At 41.2% G+C, this 12,317-nt stretch overlaps 1 protein-coding gene across 2 annotated transcripts in view; it reads left to right on the top strand.

The window, feature by feature from the left end:
• The first annotated feature begins 1,793 nt into the window (after nt 1-1,793).
• The window catches only part of PRMT3 (protein arginine methyltransferase 3), a 138,434-nt gene continuing 127,910 nt past the window's right edge, over nt 1,794-12,317 (top strand). For both annotated transcript variants that reach the window (XM_007174815.3, XM_057553587.1), the window contains exons 1-5: nt 1,794-1,912; nt 2,111-2,252; nt 3,913-3,995; nt 5,495-5,544; nt 6,171-6,273. In XM_007174815.3, the coding sequence (XP_007174877.2) occupies nt 1,885-1,912; nt 2,111-2,252; nt 3,913-3,995; nt 5,495-5,544; nt 6,171-6,273 (406 nt within the window). In that variant the 5' untranslated portion in view covers nt 1,794-1,884. The remainder of the gene's footprint in view (nt 1,913-2,110; nt 2,253-3,912; nt 3,996-5,494; nt 5,545-6,170; nt 6,274-12,317) is intronic.

The following is a 12,317-nucleotide window of genomic DNA, read 5'->3' as shown; positions in this document are numbered from 1 at the left end:
CAAGAAGTGAGGCACGAATTAAGGGGACTCCATGAGGATATCCTGACGCTGGTGGGCTCTAAAAGCAGCTAAACCCGGTGGCCAGTTTTCAGATATTCTCTGTGTGTTGAAATTCCTTACCCACAAACCTTCTGTCAGGTCTTGTTCAACATTCTGTTCTGATCTCAGTAGTGAAGTGGGGTAATGGGAGAGGGTCTGTGTTTATCTTTGGAGTAAAGAAAAAAGCTCTTCCCTCCTAAGCCCAGCATTGTGGAGACATATAAACTTCCAGGAACAAGATTCTGGCCCAGTCACTCCTCTGGACTGGGTGTTACTTCGCTACTGTTACCATGGAATGATTGGGTGTTAATGGGATTTAGCAGGTTTCCCTCCAAATGTTATGCAGACAGGGAGAAGATGGACCTTGCTGGAGAGTATGTTGGAAGGATGAAGGAAAAAGCTGGATGAGCCCAGGCAACAAATGACCTTGAAGTTCGTTCAGCTTATTGAAATGCCTCCTACTTGCCACTGGGCACGTAGGCAGTGGGTCTACATCAGTGAATGATAAGTCTAACCCAGCAAAGCCAGCAGATATTCTGGCAGTGGCCTGCAATGTAAGGGGGCTTCCAAACTAATACTTGATGGATTCTGTCCTCTAGGGGTTTACAGTCAAGGGAAAGGAGTGCATTCAGAAGAGTTTAGCAATAATACAAGGCATCGTTCTCATTCAGCAATTTTTTTTTCATTCAGCAAATTAATATTGAGTACCTACCTATGAGTTAGGCCATATATTATGGGCCAGAGAAATGAAGGTAGAGACATGGCCCTACCCTCATGCTCAAACAGTGTTGTGACTAAAGACGGAAAGAAGAAAGGAAAAAGCAAATGGTAGGTGATAAGAAAGAAACTAACAGGAGGCTGCTGGAATGACAGTGGAAACTACTTTAGAAAAGATGGCCTGAGGAAAGACTTTCTGGCTGAGACAAAAAGTATATACCCTTTTGTAGAACATTCTTAGCAAAGACCTTGAGGTGGGAAAATGATTAGCACCAAATAAAAGGCTGGAGGATGGGGCCAAGGTGGAGCGTTGAGGTGAGATGTTAGGCAGGATTATGCAGAGCCTGGTAGGCCACGGTAGTCAATTTAACTGGATAAACTTGTGCCAAGCCCAGTGCTAGCACCTGGGACTAGAACTTGGGACATACACTTTAAAGACTAAACTCCTTAAAACAGCCCTCGAGGCTCTGGCCCCTCTGTGGCCCCTGGTACACCCACTGGCCCCTGCAGTTCCCTCTCCCCAGCCGCACCCCACGGGGACCAGAGAGGCCCGGAACCAGTGCGGAGTACCAGCCTCTCGCCTGCGTTCGACCTCCTCCGTCACCAGAGGGCGCAGCGAGCAGGTCGCCCCTCTACTAGCCGCTCATCCCTCGAATAAGGGAAGCACAGGGGGCGCGATGCCGACTGCAGAACCGCTTCCACCTCTGGGCTCTGGGCCGCGGTTTAGGACCTCCCGCTAAGGCCTGCCACAGCCCGAGGAGAACACAAAAGCCAGGTCCAAACCTGCAACGCCCAGCCCAGGTTTCAGCGCTTACTCGGCGCGCGCTGCGTCAACCCTGCGGCAGGAGGCGGAGCCCGGACTCTCGCCCCGCCCATCCCAGCTCACGTGAACAACGCAGCGGCCCCGAGGCCGGAAGCGCTGGCGAGCCGGCGCGCGCGCTCTCCTGTTTCCAGGCGCCGCAGGGTTCCCGGAGCTTCGGCCCCGCCGCGTGCTCGCGCTCGCGCTCACGTTCACACTCACGCTCGTTCCCGGGTTCTCGGGCCGGGAGAGCTCGGAGGCGGTTGCGCGTGCGCTGCCTAGCTTGGTCCCCGCCCCCAGGCGCGCCGGGCTCTCGCGGCACTACCGCCATGTGTTCGTTAGCGTCGGGCGCAGCCGGTGGGTACCCCGGCCTCTCAGCACCCAGGCCGCGCCGCCGTGGGGCCGGTGAAAGCCCCTCCCCTCCCCCTGCGCCCGGGAAGCGGAGCCGGGGTGGTGGGGCCCTGCAAGGAGGGAGAGGGAGGTGCGGGGGAGGGCCCCTCGTCCGCCCGCCTGGCACTGGGGTCCGAGGCAGAGCTGACCGTTTGCGTGTGCTAGGCGGCCGGGGCGCTGTGGAGGAGGAGGAGGAGGAGGATCTGCCAGGACTGTCAGACAGCGGTGACGAGGCCGCCTGGGAGGATGAGGAAGATGCCGATCTCCCCCAGGACAAGCAGCAGACCCCCTGCCTGTTCTGTGACAGGTTCGTCCACCTCAGCGCGAGGCACCAGCCCTAGGGTGGCCGGGCCCCGTGGGTCTGTGTGGTCTGCTCATCTGGAGTCCAGCCCGGGTGGCTGCCCTGGAAGTCTGGAGCCCGTGGTTTGGAGTGAGGGTTTGTTGAGCCGGGAGACCCGCAGTGGTTTACAGGGAGGAACCATGAACTGGAAGCCCGGTTACACTGCTTCACTTCGACGGGCCTCAGTTTCCCCTTGTGTGAAATGAAAGGGTTCTGGGCCGGATCTGTGGTTCCCACATCTGGTTGTGCACCTCTGTCACCTGAGACACTTAAGAAAAAAATACACAGATGCTAAACTGTGCACCTCCGCCCTTCTAAATCAGGGATAGGGTCCAGGAATCTGTTTCTACAAAGACCCTATCTGAAGTGATTCTAAAGAGTAACAAGTTTGGGAGTCACTAAACTCGATTAATCCCTCAGAACCTTCTAGAACCGTTCAGGCTCTCCCATTCTATAATTCTTTGACAATTAGAAAGCTTATCAGGTGTAATAGTTCCATTTGAGCCGTTTAAAGAATCACCTTTGTTAGGGGCTTCCCGCGCCCCCCGCCCCCCCGCCCCACTGAAGGGGAAGGACTTGATGCCATTTTCACTTAGGGAAAAGGACGCTGCAGTAACTTGTTCAAAGTCACAAAGCTGTGGTTTGTCTTATAACCAAATCCATGTTTTTTCCACTTAAAATTCTGCCTCTTCATCTTTGACTTTGGCTGCTGTCCTGGGCAAGTGGGCGTGAAAGAGGCCTGGTTGGCACTGGCCAGTGTTACTTTAATAAACATTTTACCAGTATCCCCTGAGTCTGAGCATGGTGCTGATTGGTGGTATATTAGCTTCTGATGATTCGTCATTGTTCCCACGTGTAGCCACACGTGGGTAGGTACGGGATGTCTGCATATACTCTAGTCGTCAAAAAATAATATTTATTGAGCATCAGGGAGGTACTTCTTTGTGATAGGCTGTGTAGATACTGTATAAATAAGCTCTCTTGGTAAACGTTTGTTGAAAACTGCTGCATATGTGCTAAGCATATAGAAGAGGTAATGCAGGTTCTCTGCTGTGTGTTCCTATCTTATTACATGTCCTTCAGTTTTGCAGGTCACAGAATAAAGGAGCTTGGGCCTCACAGTGTCTATAATACAAATCCTTGGGGAGCATTGTAAGACCACTTTTTGAAATATGGCACTTTGGGAATTTACCAGCTATAAAATTACATTTTATGCTTTATTTCTGAAAGCAGTTTGAGCTGTGTCAGTTCAGAGCCTCTGAAAGCAGAGTTGATACTTAGAGGAGAAAAGAATCTTATGCAGTGAATTTTCATGTCTTAAGAGACAGTCTGTCAAAGGGAGTTCTCTTTCTTAAAAGCCTTGTGATAAATTCAGTGCTATTATTTGGCAAATTAAGCTAAACATTTTAAAGAGTAGTTTGTTTTAGGTGTAAAATGGGACTCAGAAGTACTAATTCCCTTTAGAAGTGCTGGGTTCCTCTCTACAGGTGTGTTTGGTTTTTTTTTAATTAATTGGAGGTAAAACTGGAAACCTGTAGAGTGAGGGGGAAAAGTTTATATCTAACATGAAATCAATATTTAGACTTCTTAGGGGACTATTTCATGAAGCTATTGCTTGGTTTTTCAGGTTATTTACATCTGCTGAAGAAACATTTTCACACTGTAAGTCTGAGCATCAATTTAATATTGATAACATGGTTCATAAACATGGTGAGTACTTTTTGGAATAAAGAAAATTTTAGTTGTGAAATTTAAGTTCAAACATTATGTTTTTCCAGACCATTCCTTTCCTATACAAATCCAATATAGTGAAACACATGACAACAACTTATGAAAATGATGTGTTTTTGACAAATGGCTTTTGAGGAAAGATTGATAAATAAGTCATTCTCCTAGATATGATTCACTGTATTTAAGCTTAAATTGCCTTCACAACTAAAAAGGAAAAAAAACAAAAAAACCTTGGCATGTGATTACATTTTAATCATTTTAGAATTAGGAAGACAAGGGGCGTGGATATTAGAATTAGGGAGAGCAAAGGATAGAGGTGGACTTTGGAAAAGGAGGTGGATCATTATGAAAAATGACTTATCAGGTCAAAGCATAACATGGACTTAAAGGCATACAAGACTGAGTTTTATAAGGAGTTTGGTAAGAGAGTGTGGAAAAAGCAAGTGCTAAAGTTAAGGTGGTAATCCAGAGATTCAGCTGATGATTCTATTGAAACTTGCATCTAAACATACTTAAAATTAAAACCTTCTAATTTAAACGAATATAGAAGAGCTACAGTATCCCACTAATATTAACTAAATACAGAATTGGCTTTTTGGTCCCTGTATTTACTAACAACTAGAAAGGATGTTACTGAAGAATACCAAATATTAGGCAGATTTTGGGTCTCAGATAAACATATGATACAGTATATTTATGAATCATAAATTCAACTGCAACTACTTTTGTAAGATATAAGTGACTTAGTTTCATTTTTTTTTCATGTTTTTAATGTGCATTTTAAAACTGAATTGGAACTTTACTTTATATAGTTTTATATCTTTTTCAATACCAAATAGGGGTTTTTGTATGCTATTATGCATACGAAACATTTTTATATGCTGGTATGTTCTCATAACAGTATTTCTCATGACAAATAATAATTGGTTGGATATGCTATTGCTTTCCCTTATTTTAAATGCTGCTTCATTTCTGAAAAGATGAGAACCAGATAACAAGCCTCACTGTTTTTTCATTTGCATCATTTAACTTAATGAAACAGCTAGTATACTTTGTTTACTCTGTGTCCTGGCAAAATTATAGTTTGGTAGGTACCATAAAAATTGGGGATTTAGAAACTTTAGTATCAACTCTAGTATTAACTGCCAAATACTTGGTAAAATCAAGGGCCTAATTTTCCTCATTTGTATTGTTCTGATAAGTGAGGAGTAGAATTCTAAAAATTAATTTCCGATTTTTCAGAAATGCAAGAAAAGCACTTAAAAATTTGTCCTTTCTGGCTGTTTCTCAATTAAAATATTCTGAAGTGTCAGAGTTACTGTTTCTAGTTCTTAATAAGAAATTCAAAATTTTTAAGTAGCAGTTTAGAGGATGGAAATATTTTATTGTCTAACCAGAGAAGCATCTTTGGAGCAGGTTAATGGAACAAAACTCATGTTATGTTAAAATAAGTGAATTATTTTTTTTTTCCCTTTTAGGACTTGAATTTTATGGATACATTAAACTAATAAATTTTATTAGACTTAAGGTAAGGTGGTAGCTTAATCTACAGTTTTGTTTAAAACCTAAAGAAGTACTACAGCACTACAGATTATCAATGCACCGATTTTTAAAAGAATATGAGGAACTGCTATATAAGGAACTGTTTTAAATTTGACACTCATCATATTGGGGGAATCATGGACGTTAGGAACTAGCACAGCATACAGCACCAAGTAAATGGATACATACCATACTTAAGTGTGGTTTTTAATTTTGTGTAAGAGATGAATCAATGTTATGTGGCTAAGTAATTCACTGTCAGATAAAGGGGAATACTGATAGTCTTTCTGTAAAATCAGAAATAATTTCTAGTGTGATTTTTAAGTGCTTTGGTTGCTTTTTTTGTTCTGTTTTTTTAAATACTTTGTTCTAGTCAGTTGATGTTTATATTGCCATTTCCTCAAAATCCAAACAATATAAAACTGTGCATTGAAACAATTAAGCAATCATCCAGTCAAGTTAATGAAATGGCAGGTGAACATAGACTCTTTAAATAGAGATTTTGTGTGATGTAGACATGATTTCCTTTTTTGTTTAATTTTCCCAGTTTTTTGATAGGGGTATTTTGTGATTATGTGCAGTGAAAAAATATGCAATTAATTTTACTTCCAGAATCCTACAGTAGAATATATGAATTCCATATACAACCCAGTGCCTTGGGAGAAAGAAGAGTATTTAAAGCCGGTATTAGAAGATGACCTTTTACTTCAATTTGGTAAGATGAACATATGGTATCTACTTTAAAGCAGGGTCATTTGTTATGGCAAAATAGTGGTTAGGTGTTACAGGAAAATATATCATCCCCTTGATTCTCTAAAGACCTCGTCAGGTAGCTGGTTTCAGTAGGAACGTTAAGTCACGTAGAAAGTGGGAGTCACACTAACAGTTACCAGGGAAGAAGATGAGCTTGGGGTAAACATTGTATAGAAGATGTTTTGCAACATAGGGAGACTTGAGAGAATAATTTTTAGTTGTCAGACTGATTTTTAATGTAACTAAAATCGACGAAATTTTAAATTTAAATTAAAAAATTTAAATCAGTAGATTTAATATTTAATAGATTTAAGTAAATTTAATAATATTGCTGCTTTTACCTCATAATCCAATCAGATACTTGACTTTTCTTAAGACATCTAATTTATGGAGCTTTTGTTTTGGTGCAGGACAGATTCCACGAAAATTCCCCATGTACACTAACTCTTAAGCCTCCCTTGTGGCAGGGTCACTCATCTTTTGATTGTAGCTTTTTTAGTTTCTCGCTCTGTGTTTTGGTTCATTCCTTATTGAACAGGAATCTTATGAAAATTCTGTTGGCTCTCTATAGGTCTAATTTATTGGAGTTCATGATTTATTATTTTTTTTAAATGTATGCTTTCTTTAATGTTTTTTGTGCCAGTTAGGTGAGATAGAGGGGTTTGCTGTCTTCAGATCAGCAAGACCATTCTAAACAGACACATACCTTCACAGATAGTAGTTTGACAGTGTGTATTTGAGCAGTCCTTTGGTAAGTGGGAACTGTGGAAAACCACTCATTTCCTTGAGAAGTACTATCAAGAGAAGTTGTGTGGCAGTGTGATGCAGTAGTAAGAACCTTAATGTAGGATTCAGGAACTAGGTGACCCTGGACAAAATACTTAAGCTTTCTGTTTGTTAGGTCTTCATCTATAAAGTGAGAACTAGGGCCAGATTTCCAACTTTCTAACTCTAAAATTTGGTGAGGCCTAGGTTGATTCTTTCCTATTTTTACAACTTCTATTAAATTTTATTTCTCCTCAAAGTAACCAAAGTGATCTCTTTGATACATGACAAAGTGCCCACTAGGTGTTCTTCGTGACTCCCTAAACTCAAAATTGAACACTCACAGGTTGAAAGTAGTATGTTAAATACTTTAGAAACATGAAGAAATGAATCCTTCCCATTGGGAGCCCACAATCTAATAGTAGGAGTGTTTTGTTTTTGAATGACTGTCCTGTATTATAAGATAAGGTGGAATATAGTAAGTTTCATGAGAAGTAGGAAAAATAGTGCAGTTCAGAAGAGGAAGAGATTACTCAGATCAACAGATACTGAGTGCTATTTGCTGGTCACTATGGATACAGATCGGTATTGACCTCTTCACTCTCCAAAGGTATATTAACTTCTTTCAGACCTAATTTTAATTTCTAAAAAGGTGATAATGACACCTACCTTATAAAATTGTTACAAAGATAATGCATATTAGCACAGTGCCTGTCAGAGAGTAAGTGCTTAATGAAGGAGAATTTATTGTTATTAGTAAATAAGTTCTAAGGAGTTTAGATGAAGAAGTCACGACCGAGATCTGGAACAGTTAAAGGGCCTAGTAAAGGAGGTGGAACTTGAACTGGGCATGCTTGTTAGTGCACCGCCCGTGTCTCTCAAAGGATCTGTGGGACTTCCCTGGCGGTCCGGTTGTTAGGACTCCATGCTTCCACTGCAGGGGGCACGGGTTTGATCCCTGGTCAGGGAACTAAGATCCCACAAGCCGCACAGTACGGCCAAAAAAAAAGCAAAAGATCTGTTCTCCTGGCCATTGGTGTAGAGAGATAGAAGAGAAGGTCTTCATTCTCATGGCTCCTGGCTTGATTACTGACCATTTCACCGGCACTGTCTTTGAGTAAATAGTTATTGAGCATCTGCTTTGTATTAGGCTTTGAGAATATAAAGATGACTAAATTTAAAAAGAAGATGACTGAGGAAATAGGCAATGAAAGTACAGAGTAAGTGGGGAGAAGTAACTATACTGATGGAGAAACCTGGCAAACACTGCCTTAGCCAGGTAATGAAGGTTAACATCATCGGTGATAAGACATGTCACTGGTATGGACCCTTTATATCATGTGATGAGAATGGCACTTTACCTCAGTGGTCTTCCTCCCAGGCCAGTAACCTCAGTCTAACCATGAAAAACCATGAGACAGACTCAAAGTGAGGGACATTCTACAGACTGCCTGACCAGTACTCCTCAAAACTGTCCATGTCATTAAAAACAAGGGAAGCCTGAGAAGCTGTTGTAGCCAAGAGGGGCTTAAGGAGACATGACAACTAAACATATGTGGTATCCTGGATGGGATCTTGGAACAGAAAGGGGACATTAGGGGAAGACTAATGAAATCTGAGTGAATAAAATGGAGTTTAGTTATTTTTTTTTAAAGTATGGTATAATATTTGAAACATGTTCCACAAAGGGTTAATATCCTTTTTATATAAAAGACTCTTGAAAATTAAGGGACAAAGGATCAAAACAGTTGATAGAAAAATGGGGAAAAATTCTACCAAAAAAAAGTAGGAAAATAGCCCAATAGCAAGATACCATTTCTCACCTCTCAGACTGGTAAAAAGTTTTACAATATGACAACACATTCTGTTGACAAAGCTGCGGAGAGACAGGCACTGTCATAAGATTGCTAGTAGAATGCAGATTTAGCAACACCTAACAAAACTGAACATGCGCTTTTTAACTGAACAGTTTCACTCATAAGAATTGGTCTTGAAGATACACCTCCAACATTCTGAAAATACATATAAAACAAATGCCTGTATAGAGGAGAGCGGTTGAATAAACTATGGCACGCCCACACCATGGAGTAGTATACCTCTGTCCTCTATTACAGAGAATGAACTGAACTGGTACAGAGTGTTATCAGGACATACTGTCAAATGAAAAAGGCAAAGCTCAAAAGAATATCTACCGTGATACTCTTCACATAAGAAAGAAAGAGATTTAAGAAAATGCTTATGTGTCTGCTCATTTGTGCAGAAGAAATACAGGAAGGATAAACTAGAAACTGAAGAGATTGGTTACTGAACGGGGTTTGTGGGACAAGGATGGAAGGAAGGGCGCAGTGGGATTGAGGTAACAGGGATGAGGATCGAGTGACACTTTGCTGAGTATATCTCTTTGTATAGCTCCAACTCTCAGGACTATAGTAGTGTTTTTTATAGCCTTCATATAATCAAAAAAATCAACAGTTGAAACAACGAGGATGTATGTATACAAGGGTGGTGCTGGTGCAAAATGGAATGCAGGCACTAACAGATGAACCGAACTGTAATACAAAGGAATAATGTAACCATACTGCAGGGAGTGGGGAGGAAAAGAACTAGGTGAGTAACTGAAACCTTTAATGGATGTTGTGCTGAGGCTACAGATAAAAAGAACTGCATCAACGTTGTAATCCAGTAAGAAAAGGCATTTCTTGCAGGGTAAGGATTAGCAATTCTGACACTATTTTTGTGTATGCTAGAATGGAACAAGTAAGTTAATAATTTATGGATGGGGCTTCCCTGGTGGCACAGTGGTTAAGAATTTGCCCATCTTCCCTGGTGGTGCAGTGGTTGAGAATCCGCCTGCCAATGCAGGGGACACGGGTTCGAGCCCTGGTCTGGGAAGATCCCACATGCCGCGGAGCAGCTGGGCCCGTGAGCCACAAATACTGAGCCTGCGCATCTGGAGCCCATGTTCTGCAACAAGAGAGGCCGCGATAGTGAGAGGCCCGCGCACCGCGATGGAGAGCGGCCCCCGCTCGCCGCAACTAGAGAAAGCCCTCGCACAGAAATGAAGACCCAACACAGCCAAAATAAATAAATAAATAAATTTATTAAAAAGAAAAAAAAAAAAGAATCTGCCCGCCAGTGCAGGGGACACGGGTTTGAGCCCTGGTCCGGGAAGATCCCACATGCCGTGGAGCAACTAAGCCCGTGCGCCACAACTACTGAGCTTGCGCTCCAGAGCCCGCGAGCCACAACTACTGAAGCCCACGTGCCTAGAGCCCGTGCTCTGCAACAAGAGAAGCCACCACAATGAGAAGCCTGTGCACCGCAATGAAGAGTAGCCCCCGCTTGCTACAACTAGAGAAAGCCCGCTCACAACAACGAAGACCCAACACAGCCAAAAATAAATAAATAAAATTAATAAATTTATTTTAAAAAATTTATGGATAAAAGCCAGGTTTCTCACAGTTGGAGAATGAGGTTTTAGATAAGGAAATGAAGAATGAAATGAGTCCTGTGTTGACAGATTGGAATCAGAAGTGTCAGTGTAAATTCATAGTTTTTCTTATACAGACAGACAGATACAGAAATATAGATGTGTGTGGAGGGGGTTAGTATAATACATATACTTCCTAGCTCTGCTTAAAGGGCCTAGAAAAACCCCAGTAGCAATGAGCATACCTAGTGCCCAGATCTTGATTTATATCCTTTATTAATAAAAGGAACCAAGGGTCCTTAGAGAGGTGATTGATTTCCAGGTGGGGTAGGGAAAATACAAGATAAATCTAGGACATCTTGTTCCAGAAAATAAGGAAGTACTTAAGAAAAAGGGGGGGAAGAGGGGACTTAACCTAAAGAACACAGGAACCAACCTGAAGGGGCTCCTAATGGCCAAAGCTAGAAGAATTTAATCAATACAGAAAATGACAGTATTGGGTTTTAACCCATAGGATAAAATAAATGTCCATGAATTCATATTGACAGGAATAATCAACCAAATAAATAAATGGGGAAGGAGTAGCTCCGCTTTAGCGTAGAATTCCTATTAATAAATGTCAAAGGGAAAAGAGAAACAAAATCAGCATTAGGCAAACACCACAGTAGTTACTTGCAGGAAAGAGCAACCCATGCATGCTAAGATCAGTGGGCGAAAATTTAGGCGGGTGAGATAGGATTTGCATAGTTCAAAGTATGTCCCCCAAGAAATTTGTTAACTACAAAGGAGCTGTTAAACTTTTGAGTGGAAAAACCGAGCAGACACTACCATAACCAAGTGATCAAGGTTAACATCACCAGTAATAAGTGTACTGATGCCATGAACCCCTTGGTGTAATGCTCTGAGGAGGTAACTTGCCAAAAATGTTTCACCTCATTCCAATAATGAAAAATCATCAGATGATCCCAGGTTGAGGGACAGTCTACTAAATTACTGATCAGTGTTCTTCAAAAGTGTCAAGATACAGTTATTGGGTTCAGTATTATGTAAATAATTCACGGTGCTGAATATTTTTGTTCAGATCTTTTATGTCTTTTTGGATTTTTAAAAATCTGCCTCTATCAGTTGTTGATAGGGGTGTATTTAAATCTCTGACTGTGATTAGAGGATTGTCTCTTTTTGCCATTAATTCTATCAGCTTTTGCTTCGTGTATTTTGAAGCTCTTTTGTGAGGTTTATTCTCATTTATAATTGTTATGTCTTCCTGATAAATTGACTATTTTTATGGTAGTTTTCAGCTGCCAAAATGAAGTATCCAGGTGATTTGAACCTCCTGAGAATGTAGATGTGGAAATTCATCTTCCTGAATATGGTTTAGGACTTTAAATTAGACTGTTTTGATATATTATAGTTATGCATCTTAATGTTTACCGAATCCTTTCTCCTTTTCAAATCTATACACTTAACCTTTAATATATAATTATCTGTGTACAAGATACACATATCTTGGCCTTCATATCTGGGAGTTCTGCATTTTTGGATTCAACCAACCTTGGATCAAAAATATTCAGGAAGAAAAAAATTCCAGAAATTCAAAAAGTAAAACTTGAATTTGCTGCCCGGTGACAACTATTTACATTGTATTTATAAATATTTATATAGCATTTACATTGTGTTAGGTATTATAAGGAATCTAGAGATGATTTAAAGTGTTATATGTAAATACGCCATTTTATCCAAGGACTTGAGCATCTGCGGGTTTTGGTATACGAGGGGGGTCCTGGAACAAATCCCCCACAGATACCAAGGGA

The sequence above is a fragment of the Balaenoptera acutorostrata genome, chromosome 9 (assembly GCF_949987535.1).
Source record: "Balaenoptera acutorostrata chromosome 9, mBalAcu1.1, whole genome shotgun sequence".
NCBI lineage: Eukaryota > Metazoa > Chordata > Mammalia > Artiodactyla > Balaenopteridae > Balaenoptera > Balaenoptera acutorostrata.
Note: the sequence above shows the minus strand (reverse complement) of the source record. Positions and strands in the feature narration are given on the sequence as shown.